Genomic DNA, 26,538 nt, shown 5'->3' on the forward strand with positions numbered 1-26,538 from the left:
GGACAGAGGCCGGCCTCAGCTGGTCTCCTGAGGGTTCCTGCCTGGGTCCCTGAGCCCCCTGAGAAAGGGCTCCCTCTCAGAAAAGGCATGTGCCCTGGGCAGAGCCAGGAAAGCTGGGGATGTCTCAAAGCCTCCCTACCTGCTCTGCGTCCCCTCCCTCTGAAGCCTGCCTCTCTCCCCAGCAAAGTACCTGCCACCTGGGGAATGATCTGGGACAGTCAGCTGCACCTTTTGAAGTATACGCCTCAGTGGCTTTTGGTATATTCAGAGTCATGCAACATCACTACTCTCTAACTTTAGAGCATTTTCATCACCCTCAAAATGTACCTTGCATCCCAGGTACAAAGCCATACCAGGCCCCCTGGGGATGGCTTGTGACTGCTGCAAATCCTGCCCCTGGGCCTTACTCTAGTTCTTCTTTCATCCACTGGTGTATTCCTTTGGCTGGGCACACACACATTTGAGAAACTTCCCCAGCTTCCCTCTCTCTGAGGCTCACTCCATTACAACACAAGGAACTGAGACATCTATGGCTGGCTTTTTTTTTTTTTTTTTCAAATTGTATATCTGATAAGGGATGTGTATCCAGAATATACAAAGAGGTCTTATAACTCAATAATGCATTGACCCAATTAAAAAACGGGCAAAGGACTTGAACAGACATTTCTCCAAAGAACAGACAAAAATGGCAAATGAGCACATGAACCCATGCCCATGAACACACGCTCAGCCTCAGCAGTCATTAAGGAGATGCAGATCAAAACCACAGCGAGGTTTACACTCACTAGGCTAAAACAAAAAAGACAATAACAAGTGTTGGCAAGGATGTGGACTGCCAGAGCCAGGCTGGCCATGCCATGTATCTGGAGGAGGGCCCTGGAGGGGTGTGCCCATTCCCTGTCTGTGTGTTTACATGCAGTGGGCACAGGCAGTGGTGCCAGAAAGAGCCTCTGCTGGGCTTTCTCACCACCCTAGCCTCTCATCTGCAGCCCAGGCATCCTCCAGTGGGTTTTTCAGGGAACTTAACATCATGAGTCTAAAATTTCTATGACTGAATAAATAACTGAATAAAAATAACCAAGACCTTGCCAAGAAGATCAAGGAAGGGCCGTGCCTTCCAGATACCAGGATGTGGAAGAGGCTATAATAACTAAGATGTTGCAGTGTAGGCACAAGGGTAGACAATTAGCCCAGTGGACAAGATAGAGAGCCCTGAAGAGATCCATACAAGTGTGGGACATTGGCATGTGACCAAGCAGGTGTTGCAAGTTGCTGGAACCAATCATCATCCAGAAGGAAAAAGATAGAGTTGGGCCCCCACTTCATGCAATCTATAAAAACTAACTCCAGGTGGATCTAGGAATTAAATGTCAAAAGCAAACCTTAAAACTCTTACTGGATAATATAAGTTTATTAGTATCCTTTATAACTTGGCATAGGGAAATATTTATTTTATAAGACACAAAAGCATTGACTATGAAAGAAAAATATTGCTCACTTTGATTCTACAAAATAAGAATCCCTCATCATCCAAAGATACCTTAAAGAAAGTGACAAGTTGCAGACTGGGGATTGCATTAGTTTCCTGGGACTGCTTTAACAGGTGACCACCAACACACATCAGAATAACACACATTTATTATCTTCCACTTCTATCGGTCAGAGGTCCAACCCCAGTTCTGATGGGGCTGGAAGGCATCATTAGGGCTGGAGGTTCTAGGGGAGGATCTGTGCCCTTGCCTTTTTCAACTTCTAGGGGATGTCTGCATTCCTTGGCCTTTAGCCCCTTCCTCTATCTTCAGAGCCATCATGTTGCTCCTCTCTGACATTTTTTTCGTAATCACAGCTCTTTCTGACCACAGCCAGGAAAGGGTCTCCATTGTTGTTGTTGTTGTTATTGTTGTTGTTGCTATTGTTGTTATAGGGTTTTGCTCGGTGACCCAGGTTGGAGTGCAGTGGCGCAATCATAGTTCACTGCAACCTTGAACTCCCTGGCTCAAACGATTCTTCCACCTCAACTTCCTGAGTAGCTGGGACTACACACACATGCCACTGCGCCTGGCTAATTTTGTTTAATTTTTTGTAGAGGTGGAGTCTCTCTCTGTTGCCTAAACTGGTGTTGGACTCCTGGCCTTAAATGAGCCTCCAGCCTCACCCTTGGCCTCCGAAAGCACTGGGATTATAGGCATGCGCCACTGTGCCTGGCCAGGGTCTCTGCTTTTAAAGACTTGTGGTTAATTGTACCCACCTAGAAAATTTGATATAATTTCCCCATCGCAGTGTTCATGACCTTAATTACATATACAAAGTCCCTTTTGCCATAGAAGATAACATATTCATAGGTTCTAGGACATCTTTGGGGGAGCCCTTATTCTGCCTGCCAAAGAAATGGATAGTCACAATACAATGAATTGACAAAGAATTGGTGTACATATAACTAATACATAGCATGTGTAATGTATTTATATATGTGTGTGTGTAACCAATACAATCAATAATAGAAACTAAAATAACGAATCAATAAAAATACAAATTATCGGACAGAAAAATGGGCCAAAGACAAAGACTTCCTCTGCCTTTCACGGTTGAGGAACACATGTGGCCAGTGAGTATGTGAAGGCACCATTTACAGAAAGCATTTACATCACTCCATTGGCATAAACCACAAAGTCTGGCCACTGGGAGTGGTGACAGGGACGTAGGGCCCTGGGTCTCTCCTACACTGCTGATGGTAGTGTACAGTGGGACTACCACTTTAAAAGGGTGGCATCACCTCCAAAGTGGTGAATTCACATATGTTGACCCAGCAGTCCCATGTCTCGGCATACACCAAAAGGGAACTCTGGTGTGTGGACGAGTGAGAGCGAACAGGAGTGTGTGTTGCAACACTATTCACAAGCTCCACGTGCAACCAGCCACTTGCCCCCCAGCAGGAGGGAGAGAGAGTAAACATGGAATGCCCATACAAAACAGAATTTTACACCAATTAAAACAAACAAGCCAGAGTGATAGACAACCATGTAGGAAGGCTTGGCAATATAATACCAAGGAAAAGCCCACTGCATTCTTATCAAGTTTAAATTACTAAAATTTAAAAAAATGACTTTTGGGACACATATAGATACAATAACATTATATGAAAAAGAAAGCAAAGGAGAGAGGAACACAGGATTCAGGTTGATGGTTACCCAGAATGGGGAGACAAGGATACAGTTGGGGTGGGGCTATCAGGGTCCAGCATTTATTTTGTGTTTTATTTGTTTGTTTGTTTTTGTAGAGACATGGTTTTGCCAGGTTGCCCAGGCTGTCTCAAACTCCTGAGCTCAAAGCAATCTGCCCACCTTGGCCTTCCAAAGTGCTGGAATTACAGGTGTGAGCCACCACACCTGGCCGTCTAGCATTTATTTTGAATAGTGAGTTCTTGGGAGCTTTCTACATTGTTTTTAAAAACTAATTATGTGACATTGTATAACAATATTATATACCACAACCGGGAGAGATTTATTCTAGGTAATGCAAGGCTAATTCAACATTCAAAACTTAATTAATGTGATCTGTTATAGAACTTTCCCAACTTGATAAAGAGCATCTTAAAAAAAAAAGCCCACAGCTAACATCACAACATCACACTTAATGGCAAAAAACAGAATACTGTCCCCCTAAAATCAAAAAGAAGGCAAGGTTGTCTGTTCTCACCACTTCTATTCAACATAGTACTGGAAGTTCAAGCTACAAGAAAAAGAAATGGGACATGTAGATTAGAAAGGAGGATCTAAAACTGTTCCTATTTGCGGTGATAGAATTGTCTATGTAGAAAATCCCAAGGAATCTACAATAAAAACATCTGGGACTTAGGAGTTCAGCACACAAAAAATCACTTGCATTTCTATATCCTAACAATGAACCTGTGAAAACCAAAATTAGAAACATAATACCATTTACAATTGTGCTAAAGAAATTAAAATACTTAGGTATAAATTTAACAAAACATGTAAAGACATATATACTAAAAATTACAATATGCCGATGAAAGAAATCAAGACCTAAATAAATGGAGAGACATTCCATGTTCATGAATTGGAAAAGTCAAAATAGTAAACATTTCAATTCCCCTTAGAATTACCTATAAATATAGCATAATTCCTAACAAGAATCCTAGCAAGGTTTCTTATGGACATGGACAAACGTGTTCTAAAATCTACATGGAAAGGCACATGCTGTAGATTAAAACAATTTTGAAAAAGAATTAATTGGGAGAAATCATTCTGCCAATTGTAAGGCCTACTATAGAGTAAGGAATCAACATGGTTTGATGTTGGTGGAGGAATACACATGTAGCTCAATAGACCAGAACAAGGAATCCAGAAATAGACACACACAAATATGCCTGACTGATTTTAAGACAAAGATGCAAAATTCAGTGGAGGAAGTCTCCTCCTTTAACACACAGTACAGGAGCAGTTGGTCATTCATAGGCCAAATAAATAGATGAAAACCCTGACCTAAGTCTCACACTGTATATAAAAATTAACTCAGTACTCACCTTGGGCTTAAATATGAATTGTACAACTCTGAAACCTTTAGAAAAACATGGAGGAGAAAGTCTTTAGGATTTAGGACAGGCAAAGAGTTCTCACACTGGATGCTAAAAGCATGATCTGTTTAAGGAAAATTGAGGAAATGGACCCCATTAAAATTTAAAACATTTGTTTTGTAAAAGCCCCAGTGAAGGGGATAAAAATGCTAACTATAGACTTGGAGAAAATATGTGCAAGCCACATATCTGACAACTGGCATCTAGAATATAAATAACTCTCAAAACTCAACAGTAGCCGGGTGCGGTGGCTCACGCCTGTAATCTCAGCACTTTGGGAGGCTGAGGCGGGCGGATCACGAGGTCAGGAGATTGAGATCATCCTGGCTAACACGGTGAAACCCCGTCTCTACTAAAAATACAAAAAAATTATCTGGGCATGGCGGCGGGCGCCTGTAGTCCCAGCTACTTGGGAGGCTGAGGCAGGAGAATGGCGTGAACCTGGGAGGCGGAGCTTGCAGTGAGCCAAGATCGCACCACTGCACTCCGGCCTGGGCGACAGAGCGAGACTCCGTCTCAAAAAAAAAAAAAACCTCAACAGTAAAATACTCAGCCAGTCCAACTAGAAAATGGGCAAAAGACATGAAGAGATATTCCACCAAAGAAAACAGATAGATAGGGAAGAAGCACACCAAAAGATGATCAACTTCGTTAGCCAAGAGGGAAATGAAGATTAAAACCACAGTAAGCGGTCACTACACACCTATCAGAATGGCTAAAATGAAAAGTAATGATGACACCAAATGTTGGCAAGGATGTGGAGAAACGGGATCGCCCATCTGTTGCTTCTGGGAATGTAAAATGGTGCAGCCACTCAGGGAAAATAACATGGTCGTTTCTTATGAAAGTCAGCATGCAACTACCACACATCCTGGCAACTGAACTCCTCCTGGGCATTTATCCCAAAGAAATGAAGACTCATATTCATACACAAACCTGAAAATGAAAGTTTATAGAAGCTTTGTTCCTAATTAGCTGAAAGCTGAGAACCATCTAAGTATCATTCAACAGGGGAACAGGCAAACGGTGGTGCATCCATACCTTGAAACACTACCCAGCAGTAGAAAGGAACCCACTATTGGTACAACCTGAGCGGTTCTTACGGGAGTTGTGCTGAAGAGAAAAAGGCTCCCCCAAAAGGTCGCTTGCTGTGTGATTTCATGTAGATAACATTCTCAAAGTCCAGGCTGTAGGGATGGAGATCAGAGGGTGGCTCCTGGGGTTAGGAACGGTGAGGGTGAGGAACGGTGAGGGTGGGAGTGACTGCACAGGAGCAGCAGAGGGGATCTTTCTGGTGGGGAGGACTTCCATTCCTCGTTGCTGTGGCGATCACATGAATCTGCATGTGTGAACACAAGGCAGAACCACGCATACTGTACCAATGTCGACCTCCCGGCGTTGATCTGGCGCTCCAGCCATGCAAGGTGTGACCGTCGGGAACTCAGGTAGAGGGCATACAGGACCTCTTGTTACTTTTTTTTTTTTTTGCAACTTCCTAGGAATCTATAATTGTTGCAAAATAAAAAGAAGCAAAACAACACACTGGGAGGTGCAGGAAACTGCACACATAATGTACTTGTGTCTGCTGACATAAGTGCTCAAGGAAGAGTCTGGAAGGCCTGCAAGGCCCCCATGTCTGCGAGGTGGCTGCTAGGGGCATGTGACATAGAGTGATTTCACTTTCCCTCTTCATGTCTCCTGGGTCCTCCAGCACCCTGGGTTTCCTCTGCCAAGACCCCCACCCATCTGCCTCTCTTCATCTCACAAGCCTGTGTGTGTGCAGAGAGCAGGGGTCGCCAGGGGAATGTTCCTTCCCCAAGGCACTGTGGCAACTTAGAGGACCCCCCAAGCTCGGGCCCTTGAAGACAGCCGTGTCTCCTAGGACACACAGGTGTGGGAAGTCACCACACAGGAGGGAGTTGCAAAGAGCAGCACCCCAGCATGTGGGAAGGAAGGGAGAGGGCTCTTATTTCCTTATTTTCTTTCCATCTCTACTCCCAGGCAATGCTGATAAATTCTTCCTTATTCCAGAGTTACAGGATGCTCTAGACGGGGCCAAGAACTTGTTCAGGCAGGGTGGGTAAAAGGGGCTTGCATCTGACTTAACTCTCTGGCTGGGGGAGAGGGGGACAGAGGTCCTGGGAGGGGCTAAAGGCTCAGGGACACAGGTGAGGCCAGCCCCTCCCCCACGTTGGACATCCCCCAGGCCCAGCCCCACCCTGAACTGTACCGGATCCAAGTCCCAGGACCCCCTGGAGTCACCTCCAGCTCTCCCACATGCCAGCCCCTACCCTAGGCCTCAGGATCTGCCTGGATGGAGGCCAGGTCCCTGAGCTGCTGGGAATCTGTTCTACAGGTGGGAAGGTCGGCCTGCCTTGGGCAGCTCAGTCCGGGAAACTTCCTGTCTCTGCTTTCCCACAGTGTCCCTCGATGGCCCCCAGTGACGTGTGTTGAATGTGGTGCCGGCCCCTTGGGCAGCCCAGCAGCCCCCACCCCAGCCAGCCCAGCCTGGGCAGTACTGGGGGCTGCCGGCTTTGAATTTGACCTATCCAGAAACAACGGGTCCTTCAGTGGGCTCAGCCCCCGAGACCACTCAGCCTGGGCTGTGTGCCCAGCGGCACTTCATGTACGTGGACGGGGCAGGCAGGCAGGCAGGCGTGGAGGAGCTAATGGGTAATTTAGGCAGCACATTAACAAATGAACCAGCGGATGGGGGGTGGGGAGCTCCTGTCATTAATCCACAAATTATTAACAATAACTTGTTCATTAATGAATGAACAGGTGAGATACAGGTCAGTGGGTGCATGAACAAGTGAGGAGATGAATGAAGTGGGTCTTTTCTCAGCAGCTGACCCATGGCCAAGACCCCGCTGGGCAGCACGTCCCTTCCTCCTCTCCCAGGCCAGGTGGTGCGGGCAGGGAGAGGGTCCATCCTCCCTTCAGTAGGTGAGGAAGCCACGGGCCTGGAGGGTGGCCCAGCCCAGGCAGGAGGGCGCCAGCCCCGGGCCCTTGGTCCCTTCCTGCAACCAGGGTCCAGGGGTCACTTCCTTCAGGGCCCAGTGAGCCCAAAGCCTCCGTCCTGCCCCTTGTCTCTTACCAGCTCGCTCCTGCGTCAGAGCTACTGAGATGGGAACGGTTTCCTTGTCCCCCTCGCAGGACGTGTAACAGGGGTGTGGCTCACTTCCTCAGTGCCCTGCTACTCAAAACTGCAGGGGAGCATACAGTCGGGCAGGTTGTGGGGCTCCAACCCCACGGCAGCATCTAGGGGCGAATGTTTACAGCTGAAGCCCCGTGGGCGTGTGTTACAGGGTGCTCTTTGGTTTAGCCGTCCATAGACAGCTTGCGTTAGTCAGCTCAGTTAGACCCCCTGCCTTCCCGCAAGGACAGAGGTCTTTCTGTATCCCGGGGTTCCTGTCTTGGTGTACTGGAAGAATCAGATCACACGTGAGCTTGGAGAATGAGTGCGAGGTTTTATTGAGTAGAAGTAGCTCTCAGCAGATGGGGAAGCCAGAAGGGAGATGGAGTGGGAGGGTGGCTTCCCCTGGCGTCAGGCACTCAGCAGCCTGGGCTCTCCTGCATCCACCCCAGCCCAACCCTGCATTGTTCCTCCGGTCAATGGCCTGCCAGTCTGTCGGTGCCTGTCGGTGCCCTCTTACGTTGGTGTGTTCCTCTCTACCTACCCTCAATGTCCGGCCACTTGTGTCTTCTTCTGCCGATGTGTTCCTCTTGATGTCCAGCCACTTGTGTGTCTGCCCACTAGGGATTCAGGATTTTTATAGACACAGAATCGGGGCATGGCAGGCCAGAGTGTTCTTGGGAAATGCAACATTTGGGCAGAAAAGCAGAAATGTCTGTTCTTACCTGGGTCCGTGCATGCAGGCCCAACGGCGGAGCCCTAGCCAGGGACCCGCCCTTCTCCTCCCAGCACTTCCCTGCCCCTCTTCCGTATCACTACCAGGAAAGGCCACTTGACCCCATCCCAGGCCTCACCCAGTACAGAGAGAGAGAGACCACCCCCTGCAAAGGAGCCAGCCAGGCCCTTCTCTCTGAGACCACAGGGTCGACTGTGTTCAGCAGGAAAGCCAGGTAGCCAGCGCTGTCACCAGAGCAGTGGCTGACCCACACCGTGGCCTGGGCAGAGCTAGGGGCCTGGCCTGGCACCGTCAGCCCTAGGCCTGCTTGCAGTCCTGGCCGGATTGTTTGCCTGTGAAGGCTCCGACTGTGTTCTAGGAAGTTGGCAGGAGGGGAGGCCCGCAGCAGCTTCTAGCGGCCTGTGAAGCCGCCACTGGGCATGGCCCTCTGTGAAGAACAGGATCTGAGAAGCCCCGAGTGTTCTCACTGGATGTGGGGCCGCATCCAGACCTTGGCAGTCATGGCCACAGGCTCCCAAGTCCCCAAGTCACAGCCAGTGGGGGACTCTTCACAGTCAGGTACCTATGGCTCCCCGTTCCCTGTCTGCTCCCAGGCTGTTTGGGGTGATGGAAAGAGGCCAGGACGTGAGGCCTGTGTAACAGCTCCTCTCGCGTGTCAGGCCTGGGAAGGGGGCCTTCATGAGACCATCTCAGAGATCCTGGGGCCTCCAATTTGTCAAATAGTTTTCTGTGACAGTTCATACTGTTTGTGTTCCATTAAAGACAGCTTTGCCCATCCCAGGTGGTGAAAATATTCTCCCACGTTCTTCGACAGGCCCGATTGCCTCACAGTTAGACCTGTGACTACCTGGGTTAACTTTGTGACTGGTGTGTGGTAAGGATCATGGTTTATATATTTTCACATGTGTATCCAAATTGTTCCAACACCATTTATTGAGAAGAATATCCTTCCGCCAGCTCAATGGCAAAGGCGTCTTTTCTGTGAACCAGTGGTCACAGGAGTGTTTGTGTGTCTGATGTCCTATTCCAGGGGTCCCCAGGCCACAGGCCAGTACCCATCCATAGACTGTTAGGAACAAGGCCATGCAGCAGGAGGTGAGCGGTTGGCAAGTGAGCATGATCACCTGAGCTCCGCCTCCTGTCAGATCAGTGGTGGCATTAGATTCTCACAAGAGCACGAACCCTATTGTGAACTGCACATGTGAGGATCTAGGCTGTGTGCTCCTTATGAGAATCTAATAACTGCTGATCTGAACTAGAACAGTTTCGTCCTGAAACCATCTCTCCCCACCCCATCCCTGTCCATGGAAAAATTGTCTTTCATGAAACTGGTCCCTGGTGCCAAAAAAGTTGGGGAACCACTACCCTATTCTGTCAGACCCCCACTGTTCATCTGTCTGCCCAATGCTCTTAATCAAGCCCTGTGGCCTTATGAAACCCTGGGAGTGTCAGACCTCTGACTTTGTTGTTCTTCAAGATCATCTTGGCTATTCTTGGCCCTTCACATTGTTAGGAATATGTTAGAATCACCTCGTCGATTTCCAAGAAATAAATAAATAAATAACAGAAAGCACTGTGATATTGATTGGAATCATATTTAATCCACACCTCAATTTGCAGAAAATTAACATCTTATAAATATTGAGTCTTCTTATACGTGAACACACTGTATCCCCAAGTCAAGTTAGGTCTTCTTTATCTCTGTCTCTAATGCTCAGTGCTTTTCGGTGTAGTAGTCTCACACATCTTTAAACAGATTTATTTTAGAGCTGGGTACGATGGCTCACACCTGTAATACCAACTACTTGGGAGGCTGAGGCGAGAGGATCATTTGAGCCCAGGAGTTTGAAACCAGCCTGGGCAAAATAACAAGACCCCATCTTAGAAAAGAAAAAAAGAAAGAAAGATTGTGAAAGGAAAACAGTAAAGAAGAAACCATTTTTTTAAAGATTTGTTCTTAAGCTTACGGTCAAGTTTATGGTTATTGATGCTATTGTAATTGATATCTTTTTATTTTCTAATTGTTACTAGCATATAGAAATAAACATATTTCAGAGACAGGGTCTCTGCATTCCAGGCCCATAACTTACAGCAGCCTTGAACTCCTGGGCTCAAGCAGTCTGCCCATCTCAGCCCCCTGAGTAGCTAGAACCACAGGTACACACCACCAAGCCTGGCTAAATTTTTTAAATTTATTTTTTCTACAGATGCGGTCTCACTATGTTGCCCAGGCTGATCTCAAACTCCTGGGCTTAGGTGATCCTCCCACCCCACCCTCCCAAAGCACTGGGATTATAGATGTGAGCCACTCTGCCAGGCCTAGAAATATAATTATTATATATCATCCTTAAAACCAGTGTTCTTGCTAAATTCGTGTATTGATTCCAGCAGCTTATCTGCGGATTCTTAGAGATTTTTTTTACGTGTATGGTTATGTCATTTGCAAATAATGAGTGTTTTATTTTTTCCTGTCCAATTCTTTTACCTTTTATCTCCCTTTTCCTACCTTTTTAACATACCAGCTGGGACTTTCTGGACAATGTGAACTAGAAACGATAACATCCTTGCCCTGCTTCCTGTCTCAGGAGGAAAGTGTATCGTGTTTCACTATTAAGTATGATGTCTGCTTAGGGTTTGGGTTGTTTTTGTTTTAGTTTTTGGTTTTTTTTTTTTTTTTTTTAGGTAATGGAGTTTCTATTCCTAGTTTGCTAAGAGTTGTGTTTTTAATTATGAACAGGTCTTGGGTTTTATCAAATGCTTTTCTACAATCTGCTGTGTTGATTCTGTTTTTTCTTACTTATTCTGTTGATGTGAAGAGTTACATTGCTTGGTCCTTAGAGGGTAAACTGAGCATGCACAAGTGGATTAAACCGCATTTGAGCATGTGTGTGGGCACAGCACTACATGCAGCTCGCTGGTGGTGGTTGGGGTATTTGCACTTATGTTCACGAGAGAGATTAACCTGTGATTTTTTTTTCTTTCTTGAAATATTCTTGTCAGATTTTGATATCAAGGTTATGCTGCTTTATGAAAATACTTGTATAAAATTGACATTATTTCTTCCTTAATTTTGGAAGAATTTACTGGTGATGTCATCTAGATATAGAGTTTTCTTTGCCAGAAGATCATTAAAATTCCAAATTTAACTTATTTAATAATTATTGGGCAATTTGTGTTATTTTTGTTTTTGTGTCTACTTTTACATATTGTGTTTTTAAAGAATTTGCATATTTTATCTAAATCATCGAAAGTATTTTTGTTTGTAACGTCCTCTGAATAAATGTTTCAGCACCTCTAGGCCTATAGTGATGTTCCATCTTTAACTCCTGACGGTCGTCATTTGTGTCCCCTCCCCCACCTGATCCATCTTCCCAAAAGTGTGTCTGTTTTATTAGCCTCTTCTGAGAACCAAATTTTGGCTTTGTTGATTTTCCTTAAATAATGTTCATTTTTTATCTCTTTGACTGTGCTCTTAACTTTATCTCTTTCCTCCTACTATCTTTGGGTGTAATTTGCCATTTTTTTAACTGCTTGCGATGGATTCCAGCCTTTCCTCTGCTCTGAGATGTGCATTTAAAGCCACAAGGTTCACTCTCTGTGCTTATTTCACTGTACTTTCAGTACCTATTTAGCTATGAATTTTAATACGTTACATTTTTATTGCTATTTAATTTAAACTGTTGTTTGATTCTCATTATATGTTTTTCTTTGACCCCTGGGTTATTTAGATTGTTTAATTTCCAAAATATATGGAGATTCCCTAGTTATCTCTTTTTATGGAATTCTAATTTAATTGTACTGTAGTCAGAGAGCATAATAAACATGATTTGCTTTCTTTGAAATTTGTTGGAACTTGCTTCTGAAGTCTTGCATATGGTCTCTTTTGGTACATGTTCTGTGTGCACTACGGAAGCTTATGTAGTCTCCAGTTGTAGGGGCAGTGTTCTGTATATGTCAAGTTGCTAATTAGGCTGTTCAAATTTGTCTCTGATTTGACAAAGTTTTGACTGCTTTTCTATTGGTTACTGACGAGGTGTGTTCAAATCTCCCACCATTTTCTCTTTTACATTTTAGTTCTGCCAGTTAGCTTTATATATTTTAGGGTTACGGTTTTAGGTGCACACAAATTTAGAATTGATCTCATCCTGCTGAATTGACACTTTTATAATTATGACATATTCTTCTTTAGTAATACTTAAAGTCTACTATTGGTTTTCCTCTACCAGTTTTCATTTGGCTACACCATGACCTATCTTTTTCTGTCCTTTCCCAACATGTTTTTGTATCTTTATATTTTAAAGTGGATTTATATAGTTGCTTTTAATCATGACAATCTTGATCTTTTAATTGGACTATTAATCCACTTATAGTGCATGCAATCTACCATCTTATGTTTCTTTTTCATTTGTTTCATCTCTTCCTTTAAGTCTATTTTCGTTTCATGCTCCAAGTTGGCTATTTTCTTTGGGTTCACAGCTATTCTTTTCTACTCTGTCATCCCTGCTATCCAAACTCACCTATTGCATTCTTCATTTCCAGTATGGTCCTTACTTTTCTGGAACTTCCTTTTTATATATCTATAAATTGTATTTCTCTGGTAAAGTTTTCTATCTTTTCATCTGTTTTCTTGAACCTATTTATCATGGTTATTTTAAAGTCTTCATCTAAATATTCTGAGGCAAAGCACAATCATCTGTTAGCTCACAAATCTATGGGTCAGCAATCTGGGCATCCCAGTTGGGTAGTCTCACTTGGACTTGACAACATGGCAGCACTTGCATAGTGATGTGGTGGTGACTGAGTGGTCTCCGTTGTCCTCACGTGTCTGGAGTCACTGGGCTGTCAGCCAGGGTCTCTCAGCTCTCCTTCACGTGGCTCTTCCAGCAGGCTAGCTCAGACTTGTCCATGAGCCAACAGAATTCTAAGAGGGTAAGAGTAGATACCACAAGGTCCTTGAGGTTGAGCTTCAGAAGACACGATCATTTCCACCATGGTGGAGATAGACTCTAGCCTGCAATGGGAGGAACTACAATGGATTGTGGCCATCTTTAATTCATCACAGTCTGCCCTCTGGCCATAACTTTTCACATTCTCCCCAATGCAAAATTCCCTCACCCCCCTCCCCACGATACCTAAAATTCTCACCCAATTACAAATGGCATCATGCTCGAAGTCTGACATCTTGTGATCTGCCCCTTCTTCCAGCCTCTGTCCAATTCCCTGTCCCAAAATTAATGCCATATGTTTTAGGATACTGATATGACATTACCTATTTCTTAGTCCTTATTTCTGTATCAGTTACCTATTGTTGTGCATAGCAAACTAGACCTAAATTTAGTGGCTTAAAATATTTTCTTTGGGCTAGGCACGGTGACTCATGCCTGTAATCCCAGCATTTTGGGAGGCCAAGGCGGACAGATCATGAGGTCAAGAGATCAAGACCATCCTGGCCAACATGGTGAAACCCTGTCTCTACTAAAAATACAAAAATTAGCTGGGCATGGTGGTGCGCACCTGCTACTCAGGAGGCTGAGGCAGGAAAATCGCTTGAACCTGGGAGGCGGAGGCTGCAGTGAGCCAAGGTTGCGCCGCTGTACTCCAGCCTGGCAATAGAGCGAGACTCCGTCTGTGTGTGTGTGTGTGTGTGTGTGTGTGTGTGTGTGTATGTGTGTATGTATTTTTTGTTTTTCTTTGCTCAGCTAGGAGGTTGGACTTGGCTCAGCTAGGAGATTGTTCTGTTGGTGCTGGCTGTTAGCTGGGGCATCTCTGTTCTCCATGTGGCCTCTCTAACCAGCAAGCTTGTTTGTAGGGCCACATTCCAAAAGCACATGAATTATATACTGTGTAAGTTCCCCAGCACTCTTTCATCAATGAAGTCACAAGGTCACCCCAAATTCAAGTAAAAGGAAAACACTCCATCTCTTAATGGAAGGAGCTACAAGTATTTAAGGCTGTTGAAAGTACCACACCAGGCCGGGCGCGGTGGCTCAAGCCTGTAATCCCAGCACTTTGGGAGGCCGAGGCGGGTGGATCACGAGGTCAGGAGATCGAGACTATCCTGGCTAACATGGTGAAACCCCGTCTCTACTAAAAATACAAAAAAAAAAAAAACTAGCTGGGCGTGGTGGCGGGCGCCTGTAGTCCCAGCTACTTGGGAGGCTGAGGCGGGAGAATGGCGTGAACCCGGGAGGCGGAGCTTGCAGTGAGCCGAGATCACGCCACTGCACTCCAGCCTGGGAGACACAGCGAGACTCCATCTCAAAAAAAAAAAAAAAAAAGAAAGTGCCACACCTTTAGATCTGTATGGTCTGTCTTTTCCCTTGCCTGTTAGTCTTTTGTGTATAAAATTGTAGAAGCTCAAGGATATTATCTCCCTACAGATAATTTTATTTTCTTCTACCATGCACAAAGCACCTTACTCCAGTAAGGGATTGGGAGAAGTGGGGTCAATGTGATGCTAAGTTGGCATTACTTAGTTTCTAGGGCTGCCTTAGATAGCTTCTAAACCCCAAAGCTTCTCTCCACAGTGCCATGAGTCTACTGAGTACTCTGCTTAGCTTTTACCCCTTCACCAACTGCTCTTTTCTCAGTTTCTGTGAATCTCAGCCACCCGTGTGGCTTAGGAATTCACAAGTGTTTCCAGAGGAAGTTGTGTGAAAGGTGGCTCCCTGCACCCTGGTCCTCTGTTGACCAGAATCTTGTTCCTTCATGTCCTGGGTGTCCTGTGGCCCTGGACTCCACATTTTTATCACCAGCCCACTGAGCCCCTGCTCTGTTGGGTGTCAATGCTCCCCTCCACAAATGGACAGGTGCCCTGCGGAGGAAACGCTTGGGTGCAGGCTCAGCTCATTTCATTTCCATTTTATGTGGGATCCTCACCCTCCACATCTTTTTTGGTCTCCAAAGCCTCGCACAGCTGTTCCTTGCTGTTGGCATCACTTAGTCTCACAGTCCCTGGTGTTTACATCAGGAGGGTCAGGCAGACGTGAGCTTCACTACCAGGAGGGAATTTCCTGCAGCCTCCATGGCACTGTGTTTTCTTCCGGTCTTTTTTCTATGCACATACACATCATCCCTTTTGTTTCCTTTTGTGATGCTGTTTCTAAAAGGATCTTTATTTCTAGAAGAAACTTTAGGAGGCAAAACAATGCAGCCCCCTTAACAAAGCGGCTCTGGTGGCAACTTTCCCTTGTAAATGTGTCCTGTAGTTCCTACTTTCCCAAGCACTTGCTGTTTGTGGGGCTACAGGACACAGCAGTTGAAAGGGGCTATGGACATCGCCAGCATGTACCCTCTTACCTCATTTTACTGACAAGGAGCCTGAAGGCCCAAACATAGAAAGAAATTAGCATGGCTGCCATGTGTTAGCAGCACAGCCATTGCCAACCCAGGGCCCTGACTCCTACTTGATCCCCTTCTGAATGACACTCAAGGCAAGGGTCCCCTTCCCACTCACAGGTGAGGTGAAACATTTCACCTTGAAAAGCCTCTTGCCCCAGCCTCCCCTCAAGCCCACGCTAGGACATGGCCTAAGTATCTCCATCCCATGGAGTTGAACACTCTCCTTATTTCTGGAAGGATCCAGTCTGTGTGCTTCTCAGGCAGTGCAGGGGCAGTGAGGGGATGACCAGCACAGGGTGGCCACTCACAATCTCCTCTCCTCTCTCCACTGCAGGCTGCGGGAACACCATCGGGCCACCATTAAAGTCATTCGACGCATGCAGTACTTTGTGGCCAAGAAGAAATTCCAGGTAAGCCCTGTGCTGAGCCTTCCTGCCCTCAGCCTACCCCTCGCAGCTTGCTGCAGCTGCCCACACCTCTACTGGGTTCTCTCCTGCCCATAGTGGAGGCTGTCAAGGCCTCCGCCCCCAAGCCACACAGGCAGGCCTATCTGAGACCTGACAGTGCCTACCCCACCGAACCCCAGACAGCAGGCCCCTCAGAGGGCGTATCCTTGGAGGCCCGGCCTGGAACCAGAGTCACATGCAGTGTCTTCTTCACCAAATAGAAGGCAGCAGCCGTGTGGCTCACTCAGTCCTCCCGTGGGGTGGGTCGTGTAAGGAAGCATTAGTGAGAGATGTGAGGGTGACATCAGAATGACTCAGAGATGGTGTGGAGCCTGGCCTGAGACACCAAACTGGGAAGGCAGGTTCCCCAGACCCCCCAGCCCTGTCCTCTACTGGCTCAGTGCTCTCTTTCCCTGCTCCTCCACCCTCTGTGAGTTGGGAGGATGGAGGGAGGCTGAGCCCTGCTCTGTGAGAGGTGCGGTCCCTTTGGCCAGGTGAGGCTGGAGCTCCACGGCTTCCATAAGCTGCCCTAACTTCTCCAGGGCCAGGCCTCCTACAGAAGCCCCTTAGAGCCCCCAGAGTCCATGCCCTGCAGAGAGTGCCATTGATGGCAGGTATGTCTCCCCTCCTCCTGCCTTGGGGACATTCCTCAGATGGAGACGGTGGTGGAGGGAACTGAGTCCTGACTTGGAAATACATGTGTAGGTGTGGGAACCCCGTATCCTCTGTGGTGGGTGATCCAGAAGGCATAGATCACAAAGCAGGGAAGGCTGGGGGGTGACTTGCCCAAGTCCCTTGGAGCAGAAGGCGTGTGACGTGCTTGAATGAGTGTGTGTCAGCAGAAGGAGGGTGGGGTGGGGCTCCTGAGCAGGGGGCTCCTGACATCTCAGCCACAGCCTCACCAGGTATAAGGCACAGCCCAGGAAGGCTCAGCAATGTCTGCCGACCACCAGGACCCACAGCCGGTGGCATCCCAGACCACCAAGGCTTATCCTGGAGCCACTGAGCTCCCTGTTAGGGTCTGGTCAGGGCTCATGGGGGCCTTTGTCAAGTGGTCATTGGGTCAGATTGGAAAGATCATCTTGACTTCAGGAGCCTGAGATGAGCCAAAAAAATGCAGGGCCCATTCAGATGGACTGACAGTGGCACTCAAATCTGGTCCCCCTGCAGCCATGCCTTTCACACCAGGCCACACCTTCCATGCCAGGACCCAGGATTGACACAGGCCCTCCCACAGTCTCCTTGGTGGAGCCCCCACCCATCTGGGCGCTGGAGCCACTGCAGCCTCCAGACTTCACATGGCGGTCTGGGTGCAGACCCCAGCCCAGGCAGCCCTGGGCAACTTCTTCCCCAGCTGTGAGGGGAACGAGAGCCTAAGGGTTTGGCATAAGATCATATGCACGTGCCTCACCCAGGCCTCACCCACGGCAACCCTGGGCCAGCACCCGCCAGGCCCGTCGTCACCCCGAGCCCCAAGAGCAGCCCTCGGCCAGGCCCTTACCGAGAGTAGTGTGCGGGCCCTCGTTCTGGCCACCGGGCCACTATCTCCAGGGGGGTTTTGCATGCACAGCCCTCCCACAGTGCTGTTTCTCAGCTGGCCCTCCTGCCTGCATCCCCCCAGGGAAGGGGGTGGTTCATGACTCAACTGAACCAAGTTGTGTCAAAGCTCCTAGCAGGGCCTGGGACCTCTTGCAGTCAAAATAAAAGTCATGGTAAATGCCACTGCTGGCCAGTGCCCGGAGATCTGCCTGGCATGTTCTAGGGGAGATCTGACAGCCCCTGTGGACAGGGTGTCTCCATTCTGGGACCGTCTCCTCTCTCTGGTGCTGGCAGGGAGGGCCTTGCCGGAGCGGGTAGCTCACGCGGGGGCAATGGAAGAGAGGGGCCGGCCTCCTGGCAGCACCAGCGCTCTCCCAGGCAGGGAAGGGGCTGCAGGAACCCCCTTGGGACTCAGGTCTGGGCAGGGCAGTCCCCCGAGGGCAGAGGAGACCATGGGAAGGGCTAGGGTGTGTCAGTTCACTGGAGAACAGCATGGTCGTGACAGCCGAAGCAGCTGACGTCACCCCCAGCAGTACAGCAGAGGGTCACAGGGAGCCTCCCAGGGTGGGGCCGGTTTCTGGCCTGAGGGTGCAGAGCAGGTCCCAGCAGGGCAGAACCAGAGCCCACCAAGGCTTGCAGAACTGTGCCACGTGGGCACCCTGGGGGCTGCTTCCAAGCTCTGGGGGAACCCAGCAGAACACGCAGACCCTCATGGCTCCTGGGCAGGCCTAGCTCCAGGGGTGGAGTGGGCAGCTTCCAGCTCAGGTCCAAGAGATCATCCAGCCGTCCATTTCTCCATCAGCCAGGAAAGACACTGGCATTGAGGTTGATATCAAGGATATCCTATCGTGATAATAAGTACCATGGCTTCCAGTCTTGTGATGAAACCTCAGATGCGTAGCCTCCTGGCCAAGCGTCTGCAATTTCATGTTGTTGGAGCATTCGTTGAATACCTGGGAGTTGCAGCTCTCTATAAGTTTGATGTGGCTGAACCAAGAAAAAAGGCACATGATTTCTAATGATTTCTACAGATATGATGATGCCATAAAAGATTTTGAGGTGATGAGGAAGGCTGGTATCTTTCAGAGTGCAAAGTGATTTTGGAATATAAAGAATTTCTTTGGGTTGAATTACCGAGAAGCTTGTCAGTGACCTGTGGTCCTGAACTGTGAAACATGAATATGTGGGCCAAGAAATCGTTTCTCTTGGTAAATAAACAATTAACAAATACAAAAAGAGAGAGAGGGAGAGGGCCAGAGAGAGAGAGATCATCTGCGCCAGCCCCAGCAGGCCCTGTTGCTGAGCCACAGGCGAAAAAGCTGGTCCCTGGGGAGGAGCACAGTGAGCCCTGAACTCCTTTCCAGGCGAGGGGGAGTGGGTCCCCTTTCCTGTCTTAGGACACAGGCCAGAACCCTGAGAATGGCCCAGAAGGCTTCCTGAAGCAGACTGGGAAACCCCCACCCCACTGTCTGCTTCTCCCCTGCTCCCTGGCCCTGGGAGCCTTGCAGAAACCTGGCAGCAGCAGGATCCTCACAGGGCACAGAGGCTCCTGCACGAAGCCGCAGGGGCTCCCTCGGACCTTACCAGCTGGCCCTTATTGCTGGGGGCAGCATGGAGGGGTGGGGCTAGGGTGAGAGGAGCAGTAGCCCATGGCAGTGAGGAGCTGTGTGTGGCTCCAGGGGCTCCCCCCGCCTACCTCTCAGGATGCTTCCCTTCCTCCATGCCAGCCTGTCTGCTTGCTTGCACCTCACCCCACCCCCGCTGGCCTCAGGGGCTGCTGACATGGCAGGTGACCCCCGCCCCGCCTGCCTTGATGGCCGATAAGTCCCTGGCCAGCCACCCCTGTGTCTGACCCAAGGAGCCAGAGCCTCTGCGCCCTTGAACTCCCTGTCCACCGTCAGTCAGTCTGGACAGGTCTGCATTATCTCGGCTCATCTCAGGCTCCTGACGTCAGGATGACCTTTCCAGCCCAACCCTGGATGACCACTGGACAAAGGCCCCCATGAGCCCTAACCATATCCTAGCAGGGATCTCAGTGGCTCCAGGATAAGTCTCTGTGGGCTAGGATGCCCCTGGGCCGTGGGTCCTCATGGTCCGCGGGCATCACTGAGCCTCCTCAGGCTATGCCTTATACCAGGTAAGGCTGTGGCTGAAGGTGTGGAGAGCTCTCTGCTCATAGGCCCCACCCAGCCCTGCTCCTGCAGACGTGCACACACTCAGGCACATAATAGTTCCTTGCCCACAACAGGCCTGTTTGAAAGAACTTGCGTCTGCAGAGGCTGCTAACACACATACCTACACCCACCTGGTCACAGTGGCCCAGGGACTCCCAGGCCTTGGTTTTCCCCTGCCCTGCCTCCCTTCACCTGCCCACACCTCACCCAGCATGCCTGGAGGTGCCTCACGCTTCAGCTTCACAGAGCTCTGTGGTCTGCAGGAGGCTCACCACCATGACTCACGCCATGTTCAATGTGTGCTGAAGAGAGGCTCGGCCACAGCCAGCTCTGACTCTGGCTCTTGCATGGTGCTGGCTTAGGATTCCCTGACCTTTCTCAACTCCCATCCTCTGTTATCTTCACTCTCTCCCTTAAGGCAGAGAAAGGCAGGGCTCAGCATCTCGTCTTGCAGAAAGGAACTTAGAATCTCCATTATACAGAAGGGAGAAACAGAGCTCAGCAACCCATCTTACAGAAAGGAGGATCAAGGCTCAGCATCCCATCTTATAGAAGAGAGAGGCAGGGCTCAGCATCCAATCTTACAGAAAGGAGGATCAGGGCTCAGCATCCCATTCTGTAAGCATCCCTTACAGAAGGGAGCTTAGCATTTTCATCTTACAGGAAGGAGAAACATCCCATCTTCCAAAAGGGGGGATCAGGGCTCAGCATCCCATCTTACAGAAAGGAAGATCAAGTCTTACAGAATTCCATCTTACAGAAAGGAGCTCAGCATCTCCATCTTACAGGAGGGAGAAACAGGGTTCAACATCCCATCTTCCAAAGGGAGGATCAGGGTTCAGCATCCCATTTACAGAAAGGAGAATCAAGGCTCAGCATTCCATCTTACTGAAGGGAGCTTAGCATCTCCATCTTACAGGAGATGCTGCCAGGTACAAAAGATACTACCAAATGCTAACAGGGCTCAGCAACCCACCTTGTAGAAGGGGAGGATTGAGGCTCAGCATCTCATCTTAAAGAAGAGAGAGACAAGGTTCAGCATCTCATATTACAGAAGGGGGAATCAAGGCTCAGCATCCCATCTTATAGAAGACAGAGACAGGGCTCAGCATCCCATCTTACAGAAGACAGAGACAGGGCTCAGCATCCCATCTTACAGAAAAGAGAATCAAGACTCAGCATCCCATTTTATAAAAGAGAACTCAGCATCTCCTTCTTATAGGAAGGAGAAACAGGACTCAGCATCCCCTTTTACAGAAGAGAGAGACAGGGCTCAGCATTTTATCTTACAGAAGAGAGAGGAAGGACTTAGCATTCCCATTATAACAGGAGAAACTGAGACCTGAGGATGTTATTACTAGCCTGTACATAAGTACGTTTTTTATGACTATTATCAAACTGAGTACATGGCGGGCCAGAAGGTCTGCCTAGAGTCCAACCCCATGCCTGACCCTATCACAGGCCTTAGTGTGTCATTTCTGGGCAATGCCAGAGATCCTGGTGCCCAGTGTGGCCCCAGGAGCCGCAGGCCCTTCCTTCCATGAGGCACAGCTGTGTTGTGAGGACACAGGCCCCATCCCAGCCCTCCTGATCTCAGGATCTCCCGTTCAGGGCCCAGAGAGTGGCTAGTGTTGCCAGTGAGGGCCCTACCTGCTGGTGTCAGGTGAAAAAGGAAACCCCTGAACTTCTGAGGCCCAGCCTTTGGTAGGGAGGAGGTCTCTGCCCTGCCTTGGGATTCCTGGGGTCCAAAACAATGTTGGGTGGGCTGTAAGAACTCCACCAAGCCTCTGGCATTGGTGGAAGAACCCTTGGGCATGTCAGAAGTGTGTCTAGAGCTGAAAGTGGGTACTTGGATCCCTGACCTCAGGGACTCACCATCTGGGAACTTGCAGCTTCCCAAGGTGGAAATGACTGCATCCTCAGATTAAAGTCACCCTGGTCTCAGGAGTAGGGACCCCAAAGAGAGGTAGGAGGTGGGCAGGGAGGGCATGTTCCCAGACCCAGCCCGGGCCCTCACTGGTACCTGAGCTTCCTCCTTTCTCATCCTCGGCCTCAACTGCCTCCCTCTGACTGGGGCTGGCCCTGCTCTGCCCCTCCCCACCAAGCTACTTGGCTTGTCTCTTGGATCTTGCAAATTCCCCAGCAAAAGGCAGGAAAGCTACTAGCTCGGTGCTAACGAGGCTATTTGGGCACTAAAGATGACTACCCTGGGCCTCACCTGGTCACCCAGTGGCCCCTCGGGATAGAGGCAGTCTGTTGTCCCATGTGCTGGCTTGTCTGCAGGGCCAAGGCCTTCCTAGGCCATCAAACCCCCACTCCGCCTGGCTGCTCCACCTGAGTGAGGCCTTTGGGAGCAAGGCCACAAATGTGGCTTGGGGTTTCCTGATATCATGAGACGCTTTGTTTTCTCTGTTGTGGTTTCAAGATGTCACCTGAGTCCCATTTATGGGCTCAGAGCTGGCGACAAGCCTGGAAGCCCTGGGGTCACCTGCCCTGCCTCACATGGCCTCAGCCCCACTGTGGGAGCCCAAGCAGATGCTCGTCACCCACAGCAAGTGCCGCAGACTGTGGCTGTCATCTGGGGCCACCCCTGCTGCCTGGCACAAACTGCCAGGAAGGATGCAGGGTGGACCCGCTCCCTACCCTGAGGACAGTGGGGGCTACAGCCAGTGAGCATGTTAAGAGTCAGTCTGGGGCCCAGGTAGGTAGTGGCCATGCAGAGCTGTGCCTCCTGGTCAGTGCCTGGCACTGTGCTGCTCCTTGGCCCTTTGGCTGGGCCAGCTCTTCCTGAAGTCATTGAGAACCAGGACTGGTAGCCTGGGGCAGGGGAGCGAGGTGAGGGGGAGGAGTGGGCAGGCCCCTGCTGGTGAGTGGATAGGAAGGTGGAACCCAGAGAGGCTGAGCTGATGGCCTGGGACCACCCAGAGCCCCGTGGCCAAGCCGATGGGTCAAGCTTCGCTACTGTGCATGCGTGGGACCAGGCCTACGCCATCACCATATAGGCGAGCTCCCAGGTTTTCACAAGCCTCCCAAGGGCAGACACTGCCACTGCCTGCACTTTGAGCCACGTGGCCGGGGCACCGGGAGGAGAAGTAATGTGTGTCTTTCTGTCCTGCAGCAAGCGCGGAAGCCTTACGACGTGCGGGACGTCATTGAGCAGTACTCACAGGGCCACCTCAACCTCATGGTGCGCATCAAAGAGCTGCAGAGGAGGTGGGCACGGCCAAGGGGCAGTGGGGAGGGTGCACGGGTCCTGCCCAGCCCAGCCCCAGCTGCACGAGGAGCGGTACCAGGAGGAGGGAGGGGCTGAGACCCTGAGTTCTCGCCTCTCAACCACCCCTACCCCTGCAGAGGGAGGGCAGCTGGCCACAGCCACGGTTCACAGCCAGCCCACCAGGCAGCTCGGCCTTGTTCCCCGCCCGGGTCTGAGACGATGGAGGAATTGGAGTGGGAGGTGTGTCGGGGAGGAAAACACCCGCCTCCATCCCTGCTCAGGCAGCGACACCAGCTTCACACTCCCCACAACTTCACGACACTTGGCAAACAGCCCACCCACCTCCCATGTCACCCCTGAGCAAGGGGCCAGGCCCAGCCCTGGGAAGACCACGGGTCTCCCCCGGCTGGCCCTGGAGCTGGAGACCCTGACTGTGGGGAGCCAACGTGTTCCCATGGCATCAGCGCCATCCTCCTGGTCCTGCACAGGCTCAGAGCAGCTGTGCCTCCGAGAGGGCTCGCCTGGGAACTAGCTCTGTGTGTTACAGGGTATGGCTGGGAATCCGTGTCCATTCTGCCCACAGGCTGCCTTGCCCATGGCTGATCCATTGCCTCCTACTCCTAACCCCAGGGAGGAAGTCTGAGAGGCAGCCCACTGACTCCTCCTCTCTGAGCTCCCTGCTCAGCCCCCTCAGGAGCATGGCCCTCTGGGGGGTTGGGAGTGACCTGGCAGGTCTTAGGGTCGGGGGTGTCCCCAGAGTGGGTGGGTAGTGCACTGTCTTGCTGGGCACATCAACCTGTCTGTCCCATGGACGGCAGTGCATCTGTGCAGTGCCAGGGCCAGGTGTGAACTGGTGTCCGTCTCCTTCCCTCCCAGGCTGGACCAGTCCATTGGGAAGCCCTCGCTGTTCATCTCCGTCTCAGGTGGGTTTCTGTGTCAGTTGCTCTGGGCGCGGCAGCCTGCAATGGACTCTCCCACACCTCTGACCTCCTGGCTCTCCCCGCGATGTCAGAATGGGCCACTGGGCCTCCAAAGTGCATGACATGAAATGAAAGCCAGGGAGTAAGGGGAGGTAGACCCCACCCTTAGCAAAGTGGCTCCAAAGTACATTTTACAAAGGAATCTTCAAGTTTCATAAGAACCTATCTGGGTCCCTTTAAATTCCAGGGCGTTGAGGTTAGGCTCTGGGTGTGGAAACATGAACCCAGGGCAACTTTGCAGAAGGGGGTGATCCTGGGGATGGGCCTGGGGTGGGGCTTGAGCAGGGTGAGTTGCCAGCCCAGAATTCAAGAGACTATGGGTGGGGGCCTTGCAGGGCTCAAGCTGAGAGGGACAGAAGTACCTGGCCGCAGCCTGGGGGCTGGTTTTCTGGCTCCTCAACCAAATTCCTTGGGTCCCCTGGACACGGGGCTGTGAGTCATTCTGGGGAATGATGGAAAAGGCACGTTCCCTGGGGTTTCCTAGCCCAAATGCAAACAGCAGCCATGGCTCACAATGTGGGCTGGTGTGACGGGGGCAGCTGAGCGGCTATGTCCCCCAGCCTGGAGTCAGGCCTATGCCGCCCTGGGAGTGGAATGGCACGGGCTTGCACAGCTGGCAGTGTGGCCAGTTTAGGCAGCCCCCTAGGGCTCTCCGAGGTCAGAGGTGGAGAGGGTGGAGCAGGATGGAGTCCAGGTCCCCAGCTGCAGCCATGCCCGCCCACTGTACCACCTCTGGTATTTTTGTCACAGGACACTTTTTTAAAAATGTCCTAGTAGGTTTAGACATTTTGACTCTCAGCTACCACCCCCAGCCCCATCATCCTGCTCCCCACGCCCAGCTGGGGTCCCCGGTCCACCCCAGCACTCAGCCCTGATTTGGGTGTTTTATCCCCCATAGAAAAGAGCAAGGATCGTGGCAGCAACACGATCGGCGCCCGCCTGAACCGAGTAGAAGACAAGGTAGGCTCACGCGCTGGCCCGCAGCGGCTCTGGTCAGTGTTCTGGGGCCAGCAAGCACCTCCCTGTGATCTGCGTGTGAATGTGAAGCTCCAGTAATGCCAGGGCCTGCAGGCCTCCCCACCTTCCCGCCAGTGCCTATTGCAGCCCGCCCAGCAACTCCCAAGAGGGGCCCAGGCCCACTGCCCACCTGGCTGGGCATTGCTCCCCCATGGAAGGAGCCAGGCCAGGCTGGTTTCTCATCCTCTGACAATTGGCGTCTTTACTGGCAGGTGGCACCTAGTGACCCTCCCCCCAGCTCTTTCCTGCTGCCTCTCATAGTCTGCTTTGTGCTCTGTGAGCCTCCTGGCTGCATCCTGAGTGGAGGGTGGCAGGAGCTGGCCTCACATCCCAGCCTTCTCCTGGGCCCAGCTGTCTGGGGCCTCCACTTGGGGCCGGCCGAGGGCTCAGGGAGATGCAGGGCCCAGCTGGGATGGGTTCATGGGAAGAGAAGCATCTTCTGTTTACCCCGACCCACCAGGCCCCCACTTCCCACCAGGCTCTATGCCCGTCACTCGGTCCCTCAGGCTGGAGCCTCTACCCCAGGCACCCTGGGAGCTGCCGGAGGATCTGAGCGGTGGGAGGGCCTTTCCTGGGCCCATGGCTGAGCCCACCACTGCCCTTTGAAGTTTCTGTGGTTTGAAGCGGGCTGTTATCTTGCCGAACAGCAAGTCCGTCTACATGGACTTTATCTGAAAGTAGCTGAGAGGCTAAAAATAGAGGAATTTCAGTTGGGCAGGGAGTGCGTCTGCTGCCCGGTTTCCCCGGCAACGCCTGGCTCTGGCCTGCTTCCATCTCGGCTGCAGCCGGGCAGGCGGGGCAGGCACAGCTCAGCCCAGGCTCCTGCTCCTGCTCCACCCGTCCTGGCCCCCAGGACCTGCAGCGTCACCCTCTCCCCACCTGGCACCATCTGCCCATGGCCTGGGGCGGCTGTGGGGCCCTGCGACCAACAAACTGGGTCAGGCAGAAAGAGCAAGGGCTGGTGTTCAGGTGCCTGGCCCCGTGGGGCTGTGTGACCACAGTATCCCGGGTCCCATGGGCCTGGCCACCCTCTGTCAGCACAGGCCTGAGCAGGGCTAGTGCCGGCCTTTGCCAGGCAGATGGCCCAGTGGGAGATGGCGCCCATCTGGCAGGACAGGAAGCAAGACCGGGGAGAGGTCCGTTCAGAAGACTGGCAAAGCTCGGAGGCCCAGAAGCCTTGGCCTCTCCGCTGCCTGGGGAACACGGTGTTTCCTTGGCTTTCTCTCTGCGCAAGGGCTGGATGACTCCTGGCTGGCACACCCAGTACAGCAGGACCGGGTACCCTGTGTTGTTGGCATGGCCAGGAGTTTCTAGACATCAAGGAAAGCCATGGTAGAGACAGGGAGTGGCACCCAGTTCCC

The 26,538-nt window shown here is 50.7% G+C and overlaps 1 protein-coding gene across 7 annotated transcripts in view; it reads left to right on the top strand.

Moving 5' to 3' along the window:
* The window catches only part of KCNQ1 (potassium voltage-gated channel subfamily Q member 1), a 400,925-nt gene that overhangs the window by 305,069 nt on the left and 69,318 nt on the right, over positions 1–26,538 (top strand). For 5 of the 7 annotated variants that reach the window (XM_015435245.4, XM_045372365.3, XM_065527791.2 and 2 more), the window contains 4 exons: positions 16,142–16,217; positions 23,085–23,179; positions 24,057–24,103; positions 25,059–25,120. In XM_015435245.4, the coding sequence (XP_015290731.3) occupies positions 16,142–16,217; positions 23,085–23,179; positions 24,057–24,103; positions 25,059–25,120 (280 nt within the window). The remainder of the gene's footprint in view (positions 1–16,141; positions 16,218–23,084; positions 23,180–24,056; positions 24,104–25,058; positions 25,121–26,538) is intronic. The other 2 variants (XM_045372364.3, XM_074012887.1) reach the window with 1 other exon arrangement.

This window comes from Macaca fascicularis, chromosome 14, assembly GCF_037993035.2.
Source record: "Macaca fascicularis isolate 582-1 chromosome 14, T2T-MFA8v1.1".
Taxonomy (NCBI): domain Eukaryota; kingdom Metazoa; phylum Chordata; class Mammalia; order Primates; family Cercopithecidae; genus Macaca; species Macaca fascicularis.